Below are 16,203 nucleotides of genomic sequence, written 5' to 3'. Positions count from 1 at the left end.
TGAAGTCGACCCAGAGTTTGCATGTTGAACTGTTGAATCTGATTGGTCAGAATCATCTATGCACCAGTTTTATTGTAACAATGATTATTCAGTCAATCATGGACTCAGTGACATATCAATAAATCTGTTTTGCTGTGACAAACTGGACGCTGTTGGTCTTTTATTTGTTCCCAGTACAGAAACGTCCAAAACGATTCACATCTTTACACCTTTAAACTCTAAATGTTCTTTACTGTCAGGCTAAGAATTTAAAGACTTTAGTAACTTTACTGTTAAATGGATTTAATGTCCAACAACAACATTAATGAGCAAATTTCAACAAATATTAAGTTTGCAGATGATGTGCATCAGTTGTTTCAGACTTTATTTCCTTAAGTTTCCTGTAAAAACCTGAAATCATTTGGTAATTAAAGCAAAAACAAAGTAAACAATTCTCATTCGACTTAATTCTAGTGGAATTTATTGCTTAAATAAAGAAACTTTCAGGAATTCACATCAAATGTGGCTAATGATGAGCAAATAAGTCAACTTCATTTCGATGTGCTCTCAGCCGCCACTTTATTAGGCGCACCACACCCATTTTTGCTTCATGGCACAGATCTGTGCGGCGATTATGATCCGTGATGATGTGACAGCTGAGCACTCATCAGCGTCATGTTCACCCAATCAGCTCGAAGCAGGAATCATACATACATAATTTACTGGCTGTTTGATCAGCTTGACTACATATACTTTTACCATGATTATATGACTGGCATCAGTCATTTCCTCCAGCAGCTGAGCCCCTGCAGAGCTCCGCCCTGCACCATCCACACCCCCATCCCCACCAGCAGGAGGACTTTTGCCCCCAGAGACACCGACAGGAGGAGCAGGAGAGGAGGTGAAGCCCCGGCCAGAGAGAGAGGGGGCTGGGGGGGCAGGACATACAGGGTGGCCTGCTCTTTACCCAGTGGGTTGGAGGCGCTGCAGGTGTACTGTTGGCCTGGCTCCACGTCTCTCAGCTGGCTGACGGTGTGGTAGTGGCCGGTGGAGCCCTGAGCCAGCGGCCTGAGCAGAGAGCCCTCCAGCAGGTCGTCCGGGCCGAGCCACTGGACGTCCGGCAGCGGGGAGCCTTGGACCCGACACAGCGCTCTGTAGCCGGACTGCTCGGTGCCCTCCACCGACAGGCCCAGGATCTTTGGAGGAGCTGGAGGAGGAGGAAGAGGAGTCAGATGCTGTGGAAGCCTTCATGCATCTTAATCCTACTGCACAGCCACTGAGATTAAAGGTTCTAGCTGCGAGCTAACTGTTGTAATAGAAAATCCACCCTTAAAATCAGCTGACTGTGTTTCAGAAAGCTTCACTACACCAAGCTGCTGAAGAACAAGTGCTAAACTGTTTCTGGGTCAGCTGTGAGTGATGTGGGCGGTACCTTCCACTCTCAGTCTGGTCCCCATCTTGTCCTCGAAGCTGATGTGTTCTCGTCCTTGAACCTCCACTCTGCAGTAGTAGCGTCCATTATCCTGCAGGATGGTGTTACTGATGCGCAGCGACAGGTCGTGCTCCCTCGGGTTTCCCTCCAGCCGATAGCGCTGGTCCTGCTTCGGCCCCGGCTCACAGGTGGGGGCTCCGGACCGGCTGGTGCAGCGGTACAGGACGGTGGCTCCCTGCCCGTGGCCCAGACGCCACACGACCTGCAGGGAGGAATGCTGGGAGTGCTGCGGATGGCCGAAGGTGCACGGCAGCACCACCGGGTAGCCCTCGATGCCTCGTACCTCCGGCTGAACCGTCACAAACCAGCCGTCTTCTGCAGAGCTGAGGGCTGATGGGAAAAAACAGTAGTTCAAGTAAAATCTGTTATAAGTAGCAGGATGTTGCTGTTGTTGCTGGACAAGCCCAGAAGAAGCTTAAGCTTCATTGTTTGCTGATGTCACCTGAGAGGCAGCTGTTATGCAGCCACCGACCACCAGGTGGTGCTGTAGCTGCAGCAGGGTATTGGTGCTAAATGAGCTGTTGGAGTCCCTGAACTCTGTAATGCTGTTAGCAAAATGACCAACAGCACAATGTTTCATGGTGACTGGCCTATGAGTGTGCAGAGTCGTGACCACGCCCACTCACCGTCTGGAAACAAGGATACAAAAGCTCCCTGCAGCTTTTCCTTAAACCTGAATCACTGTGAATCATTGTGCTTTACCCTCCTTTGTCACAATAATCTAACATCATTATTTTACTTAATAAGACCTGAAAACAAAAACTGTCTGAAAGTTCACAGAGATCAGCTGACTCACAGACCTGTAATCAGACTTCTTAGAACCGGAGCAGTCGCCCCCTGGTGGTCATTACAAATACACGTTTGAGGCAGTTTGTGAAGCACTGATGTGATTCAGAGACACAGCAGACGCACAAATGGCAAATAAAGCACACTTATTATACATTTGGCTCATTTTTAAATGGTAAATGGCCTGTATTTGTATAGTGCTTTACATATCCAGTCATCCACACATTCACACACTGGTGATGGCAGCTACATTGTAGCCACAGCCACCCTGGGGCGCACTGACAGAGGCGAGGCTGCTGGACACTGGCGCCACCGGGCCCTCAAACTTCTCATCACTTTTCTAAAGTTCTGCTGTTTCTCTGAAAGAATCTGTGAGGATGCTTCTGTCTGTATTAAAGCACAGAAATGACATCACATCCTGGCACATTAAGACAACGTGCACGTGCATAAATCAGCTCACCTCGTGTGACGGACAGCAGCAGAGTCAGAGTGCTGCAGAGCAGCCGGGCGTCCATGATCCGACCAGATAAGACAAAGAAACAGGACGGCTGTGTGTGTGTGTGTGTGTGTCTGTGTGTGTGTGTCTGTGTGTGTGTGTGTGTGAGTCAGTCCCTCCCAGAACGTCGCTCATGATTTTCCGTTTCTCTATTTATACCCCGTCGAGCTTCCATGTGATCTGAACTTTGTTTGCACGACTGAAACCGTGAAGAGGAGCTCAGGTCTGAGCTGCAGAAATAAAATCAGCTCAACATGTTTGGATGAAAGTATTCACACCGTCTACTCGTGTACAAGTACAATAGTGTAGAAATACTCCAAGAAATACACGAGTAACATGCTGAATGTGCGCATGTCATCCCTGCACGCTGCAATCTCACAATGTTGTATTATTTCATGTTTCTTTCCTTTCTTAGCAAAATTTTAGATTATTTTAACGACTGTTTTATTTTTAATGTTTTATGTACTGAACTGGATCCTGTGTTTTGTCCTCAGGATTCTACATCCTGATTGTAATGAAAGATAAAACGATTAATAGTAAAATATTACAGTTTGTATTTTAGATCAAATCGATAATATTTAGTAACAAGAGAACGTGCTGAAAAGCTGACGAGGTGAGGTCAACAGTCGGCAGGTTAAAAGCATCGTTTGTTTGAAATTAAAGTCCTCAAATGTTGACTGATTACATTCCTGCCACCTGGGGGCAGTGTGCCCCCCCTGCATGCCCTGCTGCTCTTTCTCTTTCTCCCAACCCTAGTTTGACTTCAGGTTTGGACATAAACCCACTGCGGTGGTTTCTTCAAATTTCACCACCCACTCTGCAGGAGGGGGGGATACAGGAGAGGTGGAGGAAGATCTCAGCCTGGGCGTCTATTGTCTCGTGTAGTCTGGAAGATGGGTGGATGACGGGGTGGGTGCAGTTTTCTCTGTGGTGGGGTCAGGTGGGCTGTCCCGGGCTCTGTGGGGCCAGGCGGCGCTGCTGTACTGGGCCCCGGTCCGGATGGGCCTGGGCCCCCTTGTATGGGGGTGCCTACTGGGGTCAGCGGGGGAGCTGGCCCCAGGGAGGGGTCACTTGCCCCTCCCTTCCTTCCCTCCCCACCTCCAGCTGCCTCCCTCTTCCTGCTCCACCACAATCACCCACACATGCAGGGCCTTGGGGTAAAGGTGTGTCACCAGGGTGCAGGGGAGGCATCCCCCCCCTCTGTCCCCTTCTGGCTGCCTGTGCCTCAATTTTATCTCACAACTTAGACGTTCACATTACTCACACTCTCATTACACATACATATAGGATCTTGGGGGTGGGCACGCTACACGGACTCCAAAAGACCATCAGGGTGTACAACCTCACCCCTGGCGTTGTTGCCCACCTCTCAATTTTAAATACACGTAGACATTGAGGGCTATCCGGAGGGGCTATGCGCTTACCTGCTGCTCTCTGGCAGGTAGCTCCATGCCCTCCTGGGTTTTAAATGCACCTTAGAACTCACATGCATCAACACTACATATGAGCGGGTGGAGGGAGGAGTCTTTTGGAGGCTGCTGAGTGACCCCTCATCTGGGACTCTCCTCAGCTCTTTCTGGGACAGTGGCTCGGCTGCCCCTCTGTTGGTCTTCCTTGGTCTCTTGTGTTCTGGGGGCCTCTGGATGTCTGGAGTCTTGATCTCCTCCATACCTGCTTCATGCCCTGGAGGACGGGGCTGTGGCCCCCCACACCCTCTAGCAGATCATTACATGAAGAAACCTTTTAAAAACAAGTGCGTCCATGCTCACAGGTGTACACACGGTTGCTCACACACACAAACTACACCCTTTTTGGCTCCTACCTCAAAGCACACTGTGCTGTCGATCTTACGTGCTGCACAATAATGTTTAATATTTAGTATTTACTGTCATATTCCCATATATCATTGTGATGTTGTTTATTCTATTACTCTCGTTTTCTTCTGCTTGTTTTCTTTTTTCTTTCTCAACAGTTGATCCAGGTGATTGATAGATGTATTTTTTGTCTGCTTATTTAGTTGGTTTTTTTCCCTTTATCCCCGTCCCTCTTCTCCACTGTTTTTCTTTCCCTCTTCCTTGCTCCCTTTTCTTTTCCTCATTCAAGTCTGTCCCGTATCTAGCAAGTGAAAATAAAAAAATAACTAAAATAAACAATAAAAGGTGAATCAAATAGACCATTACAGCAAGGCTGGGATGATCCATTTGGTAAAGTAAATCCGTTGGGCCTCTTTCTTCGCCTTTAGACAATAATTCTGATGAAAAAGAGCCAAACGGGACAGGCAAAACAAAAAAGTATATTTAACCACAAATTTCCGATAAGAACATTTAAAGTTAAGTTTTGCTCTGTGTTTATTCTGCTTTTGTGATGCAAAGCTACGCTACTGCAGTCCCAGAGCTTGAAACGAGCAAAAGTCCAGAGTTTGAATATAAAATGAAAATGATTTCCAGACTTGGACCTAGGTGAGTCAGAAAATCCCATGAAGCTGCTGTTTGTGCAATAAGTATATGTCTCTGCATACACGTAAATGTTCTTGTGCACATCAGCACGCATCATAAAACAAACACAAATGAAAAAACCTGATAAATGGAAACATGTGACTCAGACTGTGATGCTGTTTTCTTTATATGAACTGAAACTGTTCATGTGCCTCATGCAAGCTTTCACTTCATGATTCCATAATGTTGCTCCATAGTTGGAAACACGCCTTCATTTTAAAACAGTCCCATTAATGTCCCAGTCTGACCCTCACATTTCCACGTTCACCTGGAAATAATGAAAATGTGGAGGATTCAGAAACATTCAAAGGTTTTAAACTGCAGCCACTGCCGAGCAGATTGGGATCACTCAGGTCCAAACACAGTGTGAGCGCTCCATCAGCAGATCAACATGTGAAGCTAAATTCAATCTGTAAAAACATAAAATATAAGTAAAAGGTGTAAAACCAGTTTGGAAGTGGTCTCTGTTTCTCTGCTTCGTCTTTGTCTACGTGACAGGAAACACTGAGTTTAGAGGTGACAGTTTTCTCAGAACTTCCTGTTTTACTCTCCGTGTGCAGTCAGTCTGAGGATGAGGCCCGCTACATGCAGTGTTGCTAACTCCTCAGTAAGGAAAATTGCTATTGGCTGTCCTAAAAGTCGCTAGAAGTCGCCAAATGACGTCATCGCCTAATTTGCATAATTGGTCTTGCTAATGTAATTGTAACCTACGTTGTTGGAGAGAGAAATAACATCGTGGAAGAGACATAAAGTGAGTAAAAAACGTCCTAAATGCATTTAGAGTTTATTTAGAACTACAAATTAAATTTATTTTAGCAATTATTGTTTTTTTTAATGTCACAATTCCAACCCTGCTCCTTTATCCGGGCTTGGACTTAAGGCATTAAGTAGTTTTAAAACTGATCCACAAAACAACATCACAGTAAAAGAAGAACTGACTGCGTTACAGTCAGTGTGGGAGCAGCGGGTTCGCTCATGCGCGATTCATTTGCCGTTTGGACGCACAGGTGTGAACGTCTCCTGCCCTGATAGCAGCTGGGGGAGGACTATCCTCCGCCTGTGAGCGCTTTGGCACGGGTGAGGCGCCCACGGCAGCACTGCTGCTTGTTGAGAGTGAGAGCGATACGCGCTTTCACGTCAAAAAGTCGTCACAAATAAGTCTCCAGTAACAGAAAAAGTTGCCAGATTTGTCGCTAGTTGCCTTTTAGAAAAAAAGTCGCTAAGGGGTCTGAAAACTCGCTAAATATAGCGACAAAGTCGCTAAGTTGGCAACACTGGCTACATGCATCAAGGCCTCGTATCTTATCAGTGTTATTCAGTTTAAACCAGATGTTTGCAGATGTGGGGCCACAGTGGGCCCATGCCTGGGCCACAGTGGGCCAACAAATAATACCATAAAACAGACTCTCGCTCACAGCTGCGAAAGTCAAACTCTGCACAGGCAACTGTGCTGTACATAAGTACCAGCTATGTTACAGCGGCTGAATGAAGAGAGCTGTCGAAGAGCAGCTCAGGAGCGAAACCTTCATGAGGTCTTCACCAGCCTGATGCTCCGCTACGTTTCTTAGTGACTGTTTTAAAGGCCTGTGCTGCAGGTTTGGGAGGCGCACACAAGCTTCAGCTCATGGTCGGCTTATCAGCGTTTTTGAAATGATGCCATGCTTTTATTTTGTAGTTGAATTAAAAGCACCTCATATACAGCACGGCGACGTCCTTCTCTCAGCCTTATATCACGTATGAGACGGTCATAAAACATGTGCTGCTTTCACCTTCTTTTTTTTTTTTTTTTTCTCCGCCTGTCCCATTTGGTTCTTTAGCCGTCAGAATTGTTGTCTGAAGACCAACAAGGATACCCAATGGATTTATTTTGCCAAATGGATCATCATGGCATTGCCGTATTGGTCCATTTGATCGACCTTTGTTTTTATTATTTATTTTATTTTCAGTTGTTACAGACGGGACAGACATGAGTGAGGGATAGGAAAGGGAGAAAGAAAGAGGAAGGAAAAGAAAAACAGAAGGGGAGAGGGACAGTGAGAAAGGGGGGAAGAAAAAATATCTCCGGGATCACCTGTTGAGAGAAAAAGAATAGAAAACAAGCAAAAAAAACAAAACAAAGCAACATACTATACACAACACCATCGCATTAATCTAGCTAAGTGTAAACAGCAGTAAATACTAAATATTGAATGTTGTTGTGCAGCACGCAGGACAGACAGCGCACAATGTGCTTTGAAGTAGCAGCCAAGAAAGGTGTGATTTAAGTCTATGAACAGTGAACACCCGTGTGCACACCTGTGTGGATCAGCTTGTATTCAAATGGTTTCCCCATGTAATGGTCTGCTAGAGGATGTAGAGAGCCATAGCCCCGCCCCCAGGGCATGAAGCAGGCATGGAGGAGATCCAGGCCCCAGACATCCAGAGGCCCCAGAGTGCAAGAGCCCAAGGAGGACCACCGGAGGGGCATCCGTGCCACCTTCATGGGAAGGGCTGAGGATCCCCAGACGAGGGGTCACCCAGTAGCCACCGGGCAGAAGCTAGAGGGGGCTGCACCGGCGTGCCCGCCGGCTCCGCCGGCAGCCAGCCGTGCCAGAGTGAACCGAGCCACAGGCACAGAGGCCGGAGGCCCGAGGGCCCCCCGCACCCCGGAAGAGGCCTGACCGAGCAGCAGGCGCCAGGCCCCGCCAAGTAGCCACCGGGAGTGAGCTGGTACATGACCTGAGCGCCCAGCCCCGGACACCAAGAACCAACAATGCACCGACCCCTGAGGGCATCAGTCACCGGCAGGGAGTGTGGTGAGGGGAGATAGGCCTCCACACTTTGGAGGGCCTGGGAGTTCCCAGAGAGGTGGAGTCTAAGACCCGACCTGACATATAGACACAGACAAACAGGCACACACAGACACAAACATGCATTCCCACCCTCATGCACACATATACAAACACTCAGCACTCACCCAACGTAGGAATAAACGTAAATGGACATGTACACTCAATCACACTCCCCAAACATACTCTATACCCCGGGTGCTTTCACCTTCTTACTGTCTCCTGTGTGGTGTTTCCTTGTTATTACATTGTAGCAGACATGCAGGTGTGGGTGACCTGTGGGGCTGTGGGGCTGTGTGGGCGGGGCCACATGTGTCTGAAGTGGGTCTCCTCACAGAAACGTCATTGAAGGGCTGTGAAATAAACAAAATCATTTCCTGATGGTGTGTGTCTGCCTGTGCTCCTCATCGTGTCGTCTGTGTTTCTCTGCATTAGTTGGTTTCTCTCCGTGTTTCTCTCTGTTGCATCTCGTGTTCCAGGTTTATTCGTTTTTCCTAGTTTAGGTTTGTGTCTTTGTGCAGTCCTCGCCATCCTCATTTCTGTGTATATTTCACCCTTTGTAAATAAAACGCTCACCTGCATCGAGCAGTTTCTTGAATCTTGGGTCATTTAACTCCACCACACGACTGCTGCCCCAGCTGTGACAAGCACACTGTGAAAAGCAGCTTCGTCACAGATACAGGCTTTGATGAAGACCACCAGACTCCAGCCAGCAAACGTCCTGATTGACAAACATGAAAACAGGCAGTAAAATGTGTGAAACCCTGCAGGCGGCCCTGGGCTCTCTCACATATTTATTCTTCTCTTTTACTAACAGGAAATTATCAATTTAGAAATGACACATTTCACACTTCCTGAATTTGTTGTTTGACGGCTTCATTTCTTTGTCAGTCTGAGGATGTGGCTGCAGCGTTTCTCCCTCATCCTGAGTGCGATCGTCTCAGGTAAGAACTTTGAATCTGGGTTCAAGCAGGATGGCATCAGAGAGGATTCAAAGACTCACAGTAGAGATATCTTTAGATCTGGATTTTCCTTTAAGTCAAACATTTAGACACACAGGACATGAGAATTTAATGTGTGTGACAAAAGAGACTGGCTTTGTATTTCAGTCACTGAAAGACATGGCGGTTGGTGGTGAACACCAAAGCACAGAGTGTCTGTGAAGGTTCTCAGTCATCCAGGTCATCATAGTCAAAGGAGCTTGCAAAGAAAAGCGTCTGGACTTCTTTAAGTTGCTTGAAGACGTTTCACCTTCATCCGAGAAGCTTCTTCAGTTCTAAGGTCAAATGGTGGAGAGTCCCAGATATAAACCTAGTGGGAGTTTCCCCCCACAGAGGGACAAAAGGACCCCCTGATGATCCTCTAATCGCCTGAGCCAAGGTGTGGAACTGAGTGTGGGTCCCAATCAGCCAGAGTTTCAGGTGAGCTCATTGTGAAACCTGGCCCCACCTTATCATGTGATTTCCTGAGGTCAGATGGCCCAGGATGTGAGTGGGCGTTAAGGCGTCTGGGGAGGGAACTCAAAACTGGATTATAGATGGCAGACAGTTGGTGTCGTAAACCACCGCCTCTGTTCAAAGATGGTCGCTCACAGTGGACATAGATGCTTCTATCACTCCTCTTTCAAACCATCTGTCCTCTCTGTCCAAAATGTGAATATTGGCATCCTCAAAGAGTGACCTTTGACCTTTAGATGCAGATGGACAGCTGAGTCTTGTCCTGTGGAGGTGGCTCTTCTGTGTTGTGCCATGCTCTTGTGAAGTGGCTGTTTGGTCTCTCCGATGTAGAGGTCTGGGCATTCCTCGCTGCTGTACAGCAAACACCACATTGTTAAGTCTGTGTTTTGGCGTTTTGTCTTTCGGGTGAACCAGTTTGTGTCTGAGTGTGTTGCTGGGTCTGAAGTACACCGGGATGTCATGCTTGGAGAAAACCCTCCTGAGTTTCTCTGATACACCGGCTACATAGGGGATGACAATGTTGTTGCGCCTGTCCTTCTTATCCTCCCTCGCTGGTGTCTGATCTTCTTTTCTGTGCCTCTTTGCTGACTTTATGAACGCCCATTTAGGATAGCCGCACATTTTTGCAAGGATGTTTGCAAGGATGGTAGCAAGGTGTTTTGCAATGTTATAAGTGGCTGAGTTTATGCTACTGACTATGGGTCTGAGTGGGACAGCTTCCTTGTGGATTTTTGGAAGTCCGTTACGTGGTACAGATTACCACACAAAGATCACTACTCTCCTCAGTGACAACAATACCTACGAAGCCTTAAAGCGGGACCCCACAAGCAGCTACAAAAAGAAAGTTATAGCTTCCCTTCAAGACTTTGAAAAAGACAGAAACGATGGGACGAGGCGCGACCTCTCACAACGAACGCAGCATGGTTAACACCTTGGAGACGCTTACAGCTGCCGTGAAGGCTCAATACAACACCATTGAGCGTATGGTGGGATACATCAGAGAGGGCCCTGCTCAAGATGTGAACCTTGAGCGAAAGTTGGATCACATCGCAGAACGGATCACTGCAGTTGTGAGGTCTCAGAGTCAAAAGAATGACAACACCATGGAACAGAAGTTTGATACCATCATGGGGAGGCTCGCGGAGACCAGTGTCGGAGTGTTAATGATCAGCTTGAAATTCTCGTGAGCTGCTCGCATGAAAACAAATCAACAAATTTGAGATCATAATGCAGACACCACCACGGCGCCAGCTGCAGGCCCAAGGCTGAAGCCGGACAAACACTCCCTGATAACAACTATGTGATGACTATTCTCCCCATGCAAGGCCACCTGGGTTGGCTGGAGGACTGTTTACTTAGCCTGATAGGGCGAAGGACACTGTCTCAGCTGAACTATGGACACGCACACACACACACTTACACTGATAAGCACTCACTCATCCCCCTCCCTTTCCAAACGCCTTCGAAGCTTGTTTCCTGCGAGGGAACACGGCGGGTCTTTGTGCCGCGCTGGGGTGATAGTGCTGTGCAGGGCGGCTGCTGTGTTCGCTTCGTATTACTCCTCACCCCCACCCAACCCTGTGGCTTGTTATGTCTTCACAATGTTGTGCTGTGGACATTTGTGTGCTTTTTTGTGCAGAGGAGTTTTTTTGTTTCCTGTTCTTGTGCTGTCCTACCATGGAAGCACAGCATGAGTAGAGGTCTCTTTTTTTCCTCTAGTATTTTCCCGATGTTGTGTACATTCAGTGTTTTTTTCTGTAACGCTACCGGTCTCCGACTTGTATCCCCATGTAATGTCTGTGTTATGTGTGTAAGGTCGGGGGGGAGGGGGGGGGACCCATTTCACTGCAGGGCAACCTGCATGTGGCGAATAAAGCTTTGATTGATTGATTGAAACACAAAAGTGCAAAGTTCACCACAGAGTGATGCAAGCAGAACCGCAGCACGCTCCACAACCAGCAGGAAAATCACTGAGACACTCCAGAGCTCTTTCAAACCAGGCCACGGATAAACGTGTCCTCATTGGACCAGGAGCGTCTCTGAAGGCCGAGGGGCTCCTGGTGCAGACACAACAGGCTGGAGGATGTTCTGCAGGTCTTATAGAACCTGCTGCTGGTGTCTCAGAGCATCTTCAGAGGTCTGCTAGAGTCCCAGTGTCGCTGGTTGGAGCTGTGCAGTGAGTTCAAACATGAAAATAACCATCCAGATGTTTTCTGTCAGGTTCTGTCTCAGCTGGATGGAAGCTGATCGTCTCTCCAGGGCTCAGAGTCTCCAGAGGGGAAGATGCTGTCCTCGGCTGCTTCTTCACCCCCACACGGGATTATTCAGGAATGATCAAGGTCACATGGAAGTTCACAGCATCAAACACTCCTCTGTTCTTAGAGTGTCCAGTAAAAAATGATTCCATGCATGGAGCCAATCCCTGCGCATTTCCCGATTTAAAACATTCCCTGAAAGGAGATCCTCGATGGGGGGATGGGTCGCTCCTCATCAGGGATGTACAGCTGACTGATAACGGCGCGTACGTCTGCAGAGTGGAGCTCGACGGGTGGAGGAACTTTCAGGAAGCAAAGACAGAGCTTCATGTTGGAGGTAAGGTCGAGTTCAGCTTTTACTGAAAGTTATCAAAGTCGTATGAGTCACACAGGTGCAAAGACTGTAATGAAAGATAGCCACACAGCGACCTTCTGCCGAGGTTTGAGTCACACTGGACTGTAAATTATTCAGCGGTGACCTGTAGTCGTCCATCCTGCAGGCTTCTCTGTGCAGCTGTTCAGAGACACATTCATGGTTTTCTGCTGCTGGAGAGGATCCAACATGCAAAGATACAAGTTGTTCTGAAGATTGTTGTCAAAGCTGCATCTGAAGCCAGACTGGTTTAAGGTGTCACATGATGGAAAATCATCTGTAATCAGATTACTTTTCTGCTTCTGGTTCCCAGCTGAGCCTCACATCCTGAACCTCTCTGTGGTGGAGATGTCCTGTGGCTCAGACAGCGCCCCCCGGAGGCTGCAGTGTCGAGCTGAAGGTAACCCGCTGCCTAAGATTATGTGGCTGTCGGCCTCCAGACGCATGTTAGAGAACAAGAGTGAGTCCTCACAGTCCAGCCCGTACCATGTGACCAGCTGTGTGCCGTACCTGGAGGAGGAGGAGCTCACCTGCAGGGCGGAGAGTGCACTAAACCACACGGAGAGGACGTATCCAACCAGAGAGCCTCAGGATCAGAGTGAAGAGAGTGAAGAGAGTGAAGAGAGCGACGCTCTGAAGATCTCTCTGATCGTGCGTGCTGTCATCGCTCTCCTGATCCCGATCGCAGGAATCGTCTTTTACTGCCTGAGTGAGCTCCTGTTTCTACTCAGTGCTGCCAGGTTCTCTTAGTGGTCACTCCAGATATTGCAACATAAAACAACCTGTGGCCTGTTCAGAGCTTAGTTTGAGGCAGCTGGAGTCTTTTAGTCATTGTTGTCATCTTGTTTTGTATGTGAAGGAAACAGATGTCAGCAGCAGGTCTCAGACTCCGCAGCAGGAAATCCTCAGACAGTTCATTCAGCCGGCGCCATGTCCAATTCCACTTCCTGTGAGTCCCAAAGCTTCTAAAGTTTCAGCTTTTTCATGGATGTGAAAAGAAATCAATAAAAAATTCATTGATCTGAAACGACAAAGCTGAGGGGCCAGTATGAGATCAAGAAGGATTATTTTAGACAGTGAATGTTGCAGGTCACCTTTATGCACAGACCTGAGAGGACCTGTGGCAGCGAGTCCATCAGTGAGGATTCTCTGTTGTTTCGACTGGAAATGAAACGAATCCTGTGAGCAAAGCAGCTGTTTTCACCTCAGATGAGATTTTTTTTCTTTCAGCTCCAGAAACCAACGAGGAAGCAGGTGAGTGAGGAGCTGACAGCTGACAGAGTGACCAGGTGAGACCATACTGTAAAAATGCTCTGAGTGTCCGCACATAAACAACACAGCAAGGTAACAGCTGGCTGGTTTCACACCTGCCTCGTCTTCCTCACCTGAGCTCTGTTACTAATGGAGAACAGCAGAACCTCCACATTCCTGATGCTCGCATCATTTGATAATCATGCTGTGAAAGATGATATCTTTATTTTGGTCAGGCTAAACGTGTCCCATTTTTGCTCCTTCGTTATTCTGACGAAATAAATGATCTGAATCTGTGCCAATGAAAACCAAAAATATGACTGTACAATATAAAAGGCATTAAAGTCACTTTCAGGTGTGCAGTACCATGATATTGATATTGTCATCTGATAATGGCTTTAATGGCTGAACTCTTATTCATTTCATTTCAGGGTCATGTACCATCTAAGGAACTCCAGGTGTGGAAAAACATCAGTCAGAAAACATTGTACTGAAAAATACTGAGCATGAAGTCTGAATAACACATTTGTTTGCTCTCAGGAACAACCCAGTGAGACGAGGCTGTTTTTCCCAAGAGCCTGAAGACTTTTAATGATTTACTGTCCACAGAAATACAGCAGCATCCTGTCAAAGCTTTGTAAAGCCAGCCTTCTCTTCTTTTCCATTTAAACTTTGTCTTCAGCACAAACAGCAACAGAGTTCCAGACATTTATAAGCACATGTAAAACTGCGGCTGATATTAAACAGGTTAAAGACGTGCAAACAGTTTGTATTATTTATCCAAGATGTGCATGTCTGTACGTCTGTTTCATCAGATAAACAGATTTTACTTTGTTATTAATAATTATAGCTTCATATTTATATTTTTGTGTCTACTTTAACCTCCTAGGACCTGCGTCCACATATGTGGACATCACATTTTGGGTTATTTAGACCAAAATACTCAATTTTGCTCTACACAGGCCTGATATCCACTAATGAGGACATTATCCTGCTACTGTTCTATCAGAATTTTAAATGAATATCCTCATATGTGGCTCTGATTTTTCTTCAAAACAAAAATAAGGTAATAAATAAATAAATCTGCTAATACTTTGTTTTTACATTCATCGGGTCCCAATCAGCCCAAATATCAAAGAGAAATTAAAAATGTTTTTAGATTAAGATATAATTAAGATATTCAGTTACATTGTTTTTACTGAGCTACTGCACAAACCGTTCTACTTACATCGTTCCTTTATTCTGTTGTGTTTTAAGGAGAGATTGATTTTGTTTCCAGTGTTGTGGAGAAAACTTGTAATGAAGACAGAAAAAATAAACATTCAAACAGTCTGTGATTGGTCAGACGACACAAACTCACCAGTGTGGTGAGTTTTATTGTAAAACTTGAATGACTCAATTAAAAATCATTAAATCTGTTTTAACATGAGAAGCTCGACTCGTGTTGTGTTTTGTTTCCCACAACTACAATCACATCCAAACACAACAATAACACTCACAGTTGACATGTTTTTAAATTGAAAACGTTTCTATTGTTACAGTGTAAAATGTAACAATAGAACGCTAATTTTTAGAATCTCACGAACTTCATTTATAAACAATAACAAACATATCAAATCTTTAAACTAAGAACATTTACCATATTAAAAGAAAAACATGCCCACTGATGGCAGAAACGTTTAAAAAAAGGTAAGCGGTACTAAAGTGAAACAGCTGGACGAACATTTTTGTAACTAACCAGACTAACTGGCATCAGGTCAGTAACATGGTCGTGGCCGATGGCCCCGCCCCTCCCTGGTTCTGCAGTTTTCTTCCTGTTAAAAAGAAGTTTTTCCTTCCCACTGTCGCCAAAGTGCTGCTCATTGGGAAACATGTGATCGTTGATGTTTTGTCAGTTTTCTGTGTGTTATTGTAGGACCTCTACAACACTGCAACAGTTGGTTACTCTTAATATCTGCACATCCTCTACAGTGAAAATACCAAAATTACAAAGTTTTACAGTTTAGAGTAAAATGTCAACCATATAGATTTAATTTGTTTAATATTCTGGACCCCCCCCTGGTCCAGGAGGGACATACAGCATTCCGGTAAGGTGTCAAGATTGGACAAGGGCTCCATGCAGTCTCTGGTCCACCAAACCCTTGTTCACCCCGGGCCATTAGTGGAGGCAGAGTGGATGGAGGTTAAATTCAATTCAATTCAATTCAATTTTATTTATATAGCGCCAAATCAGAACAAAAGTCGCCTCAAGGCGCTTCATAGATACAGAGAAAAGCCCAACAATCATATGACCCCCTATGAGCAGCACTTTGGCGACAGTGGGAAGGAAAAACTCCCTTTTAACAGGAAGAAACCTCCGGCAGAACCAGGCTCAGGGAGGGGCGGGGCCATCTGCTGTGATTGGTTGGGGTGAGAGAAGGAAGACAGGATAAAGACATGCTGTGGAAGAGAGACAGAGGTTAATAACAGATAGGATTCAATACAGAGAGGTCTGTTAACACATAGTGAGTGAGAAAGGTGACTGGAAAGGAAAAACTCAATGCATCATGGGAATCCCCCGGCAGCCTACGTCTATTGCAGCATAACTAAGGGAGGATTCAGGGTCACCTGGTCCAGCCCTAACTATATGCTTTAGCAAAAAGGAAGGTTTTAAGCCTAATCTTAAAAGTAGAGATAGTGTCTGTTTCCCGAATCCAAACTGGAAGCTGGTTCCACAGAAGAGGGGCCTGAAAACTGAAGGCTCTGCCTCCCATTCTACTTTTAAATACTCTAGGAACAACAAGTAGGCCTG

The 16,203-nt window shown here is 46.3% G+C and overlaps 2 protein-coding genes across 3 annotated transcripts; one reads left to right on the top strand and one right to left on the bottom strand.

Moving 5' to 3' along the window:
- Window positions 1–291: 291 nt before the first annotated feature.
- LOC146509206 (sialic acid-binding Ig-like lectin 15) lies at window positions 292–4,248 on the bottom strand. Its single transcript, XM_085178452.1, has 3 exons — window positions 2,718–4,248; window positions 1,412–1,801; window positions 292–1,186 (listed from the first exon to the last, which is right to left on the bottom strand). The coding sequence occupies exons 1-3, from the start codon at window positions 2,770–2,772 to the stop codon at window positions 762–764; spliced, it is 870 nt and encodes a 289-aa protein (XP_085034578.1). The 5' UTR covers window positions 2,773–4,248; the 3' UTR covers window positions 292–761.
- A 4,725-nt stretch (window positions 4,249–8,973) lies between these two features.
- On the top strand, window positions 8,974–14,886 carry LOC146509205 (HEPACAM family member 2-like). Of its 2 annotated transcripts, none has more exons than XM_085175951.1 (7): window positions 8,974–9,020; window positions 11,754–12,125; window positions 12,475–12,870; window positions 13,021–13,110; window positions 13,392–13,450; window positions 13,844–13,870; window positions 13,953–14,886. In XM_085175951.1, the coding sequence occupies exons 1-5, from the start codon at window positions 8,975–8,977 to the stop codon at window positions 13,421–13,423; spliced, it is 936 nt and encodes a 311-aa protein (XP_085032077.1). In that variant the 5' UTR covers window position 8,974; the 3' UTR covers window positions 13,424–13,450; window positions 13,844–13,870; window positions 13,953–14,886. The 2 variants fall into 2 exon arrangements, with proteins under 2 accessions (XP_085032077.1, XP_085032078.1); XM_085175952.1 differs by lacking the exon at window positions 8,974–9,020 and adding an exon at window positions 11,372–11,670 and having other exon boundaries at window positions 13,953–14,885.
- Window positions 14,887–16,203: the final 1,317 nt, after the last annotated feature.

This window comes from Neolamprologus multifasciatus, chromosome 11 (assembly GCF_963576455.1).
Source record: "Neolamprologus multifasciatus chromosome 11, fNeoMul1.2, whole genome shotgun sequence".
Lineage (NCBI taxonomy): Eukaryota > Metazoa > Chordata > Actinopteri > Cichliformes > Cichlidae > Neolamprologus > Neolamprologus multifasciatus.
This window is presented reverse-complemented; position numbering and strand designations above follow the sequence as displayed.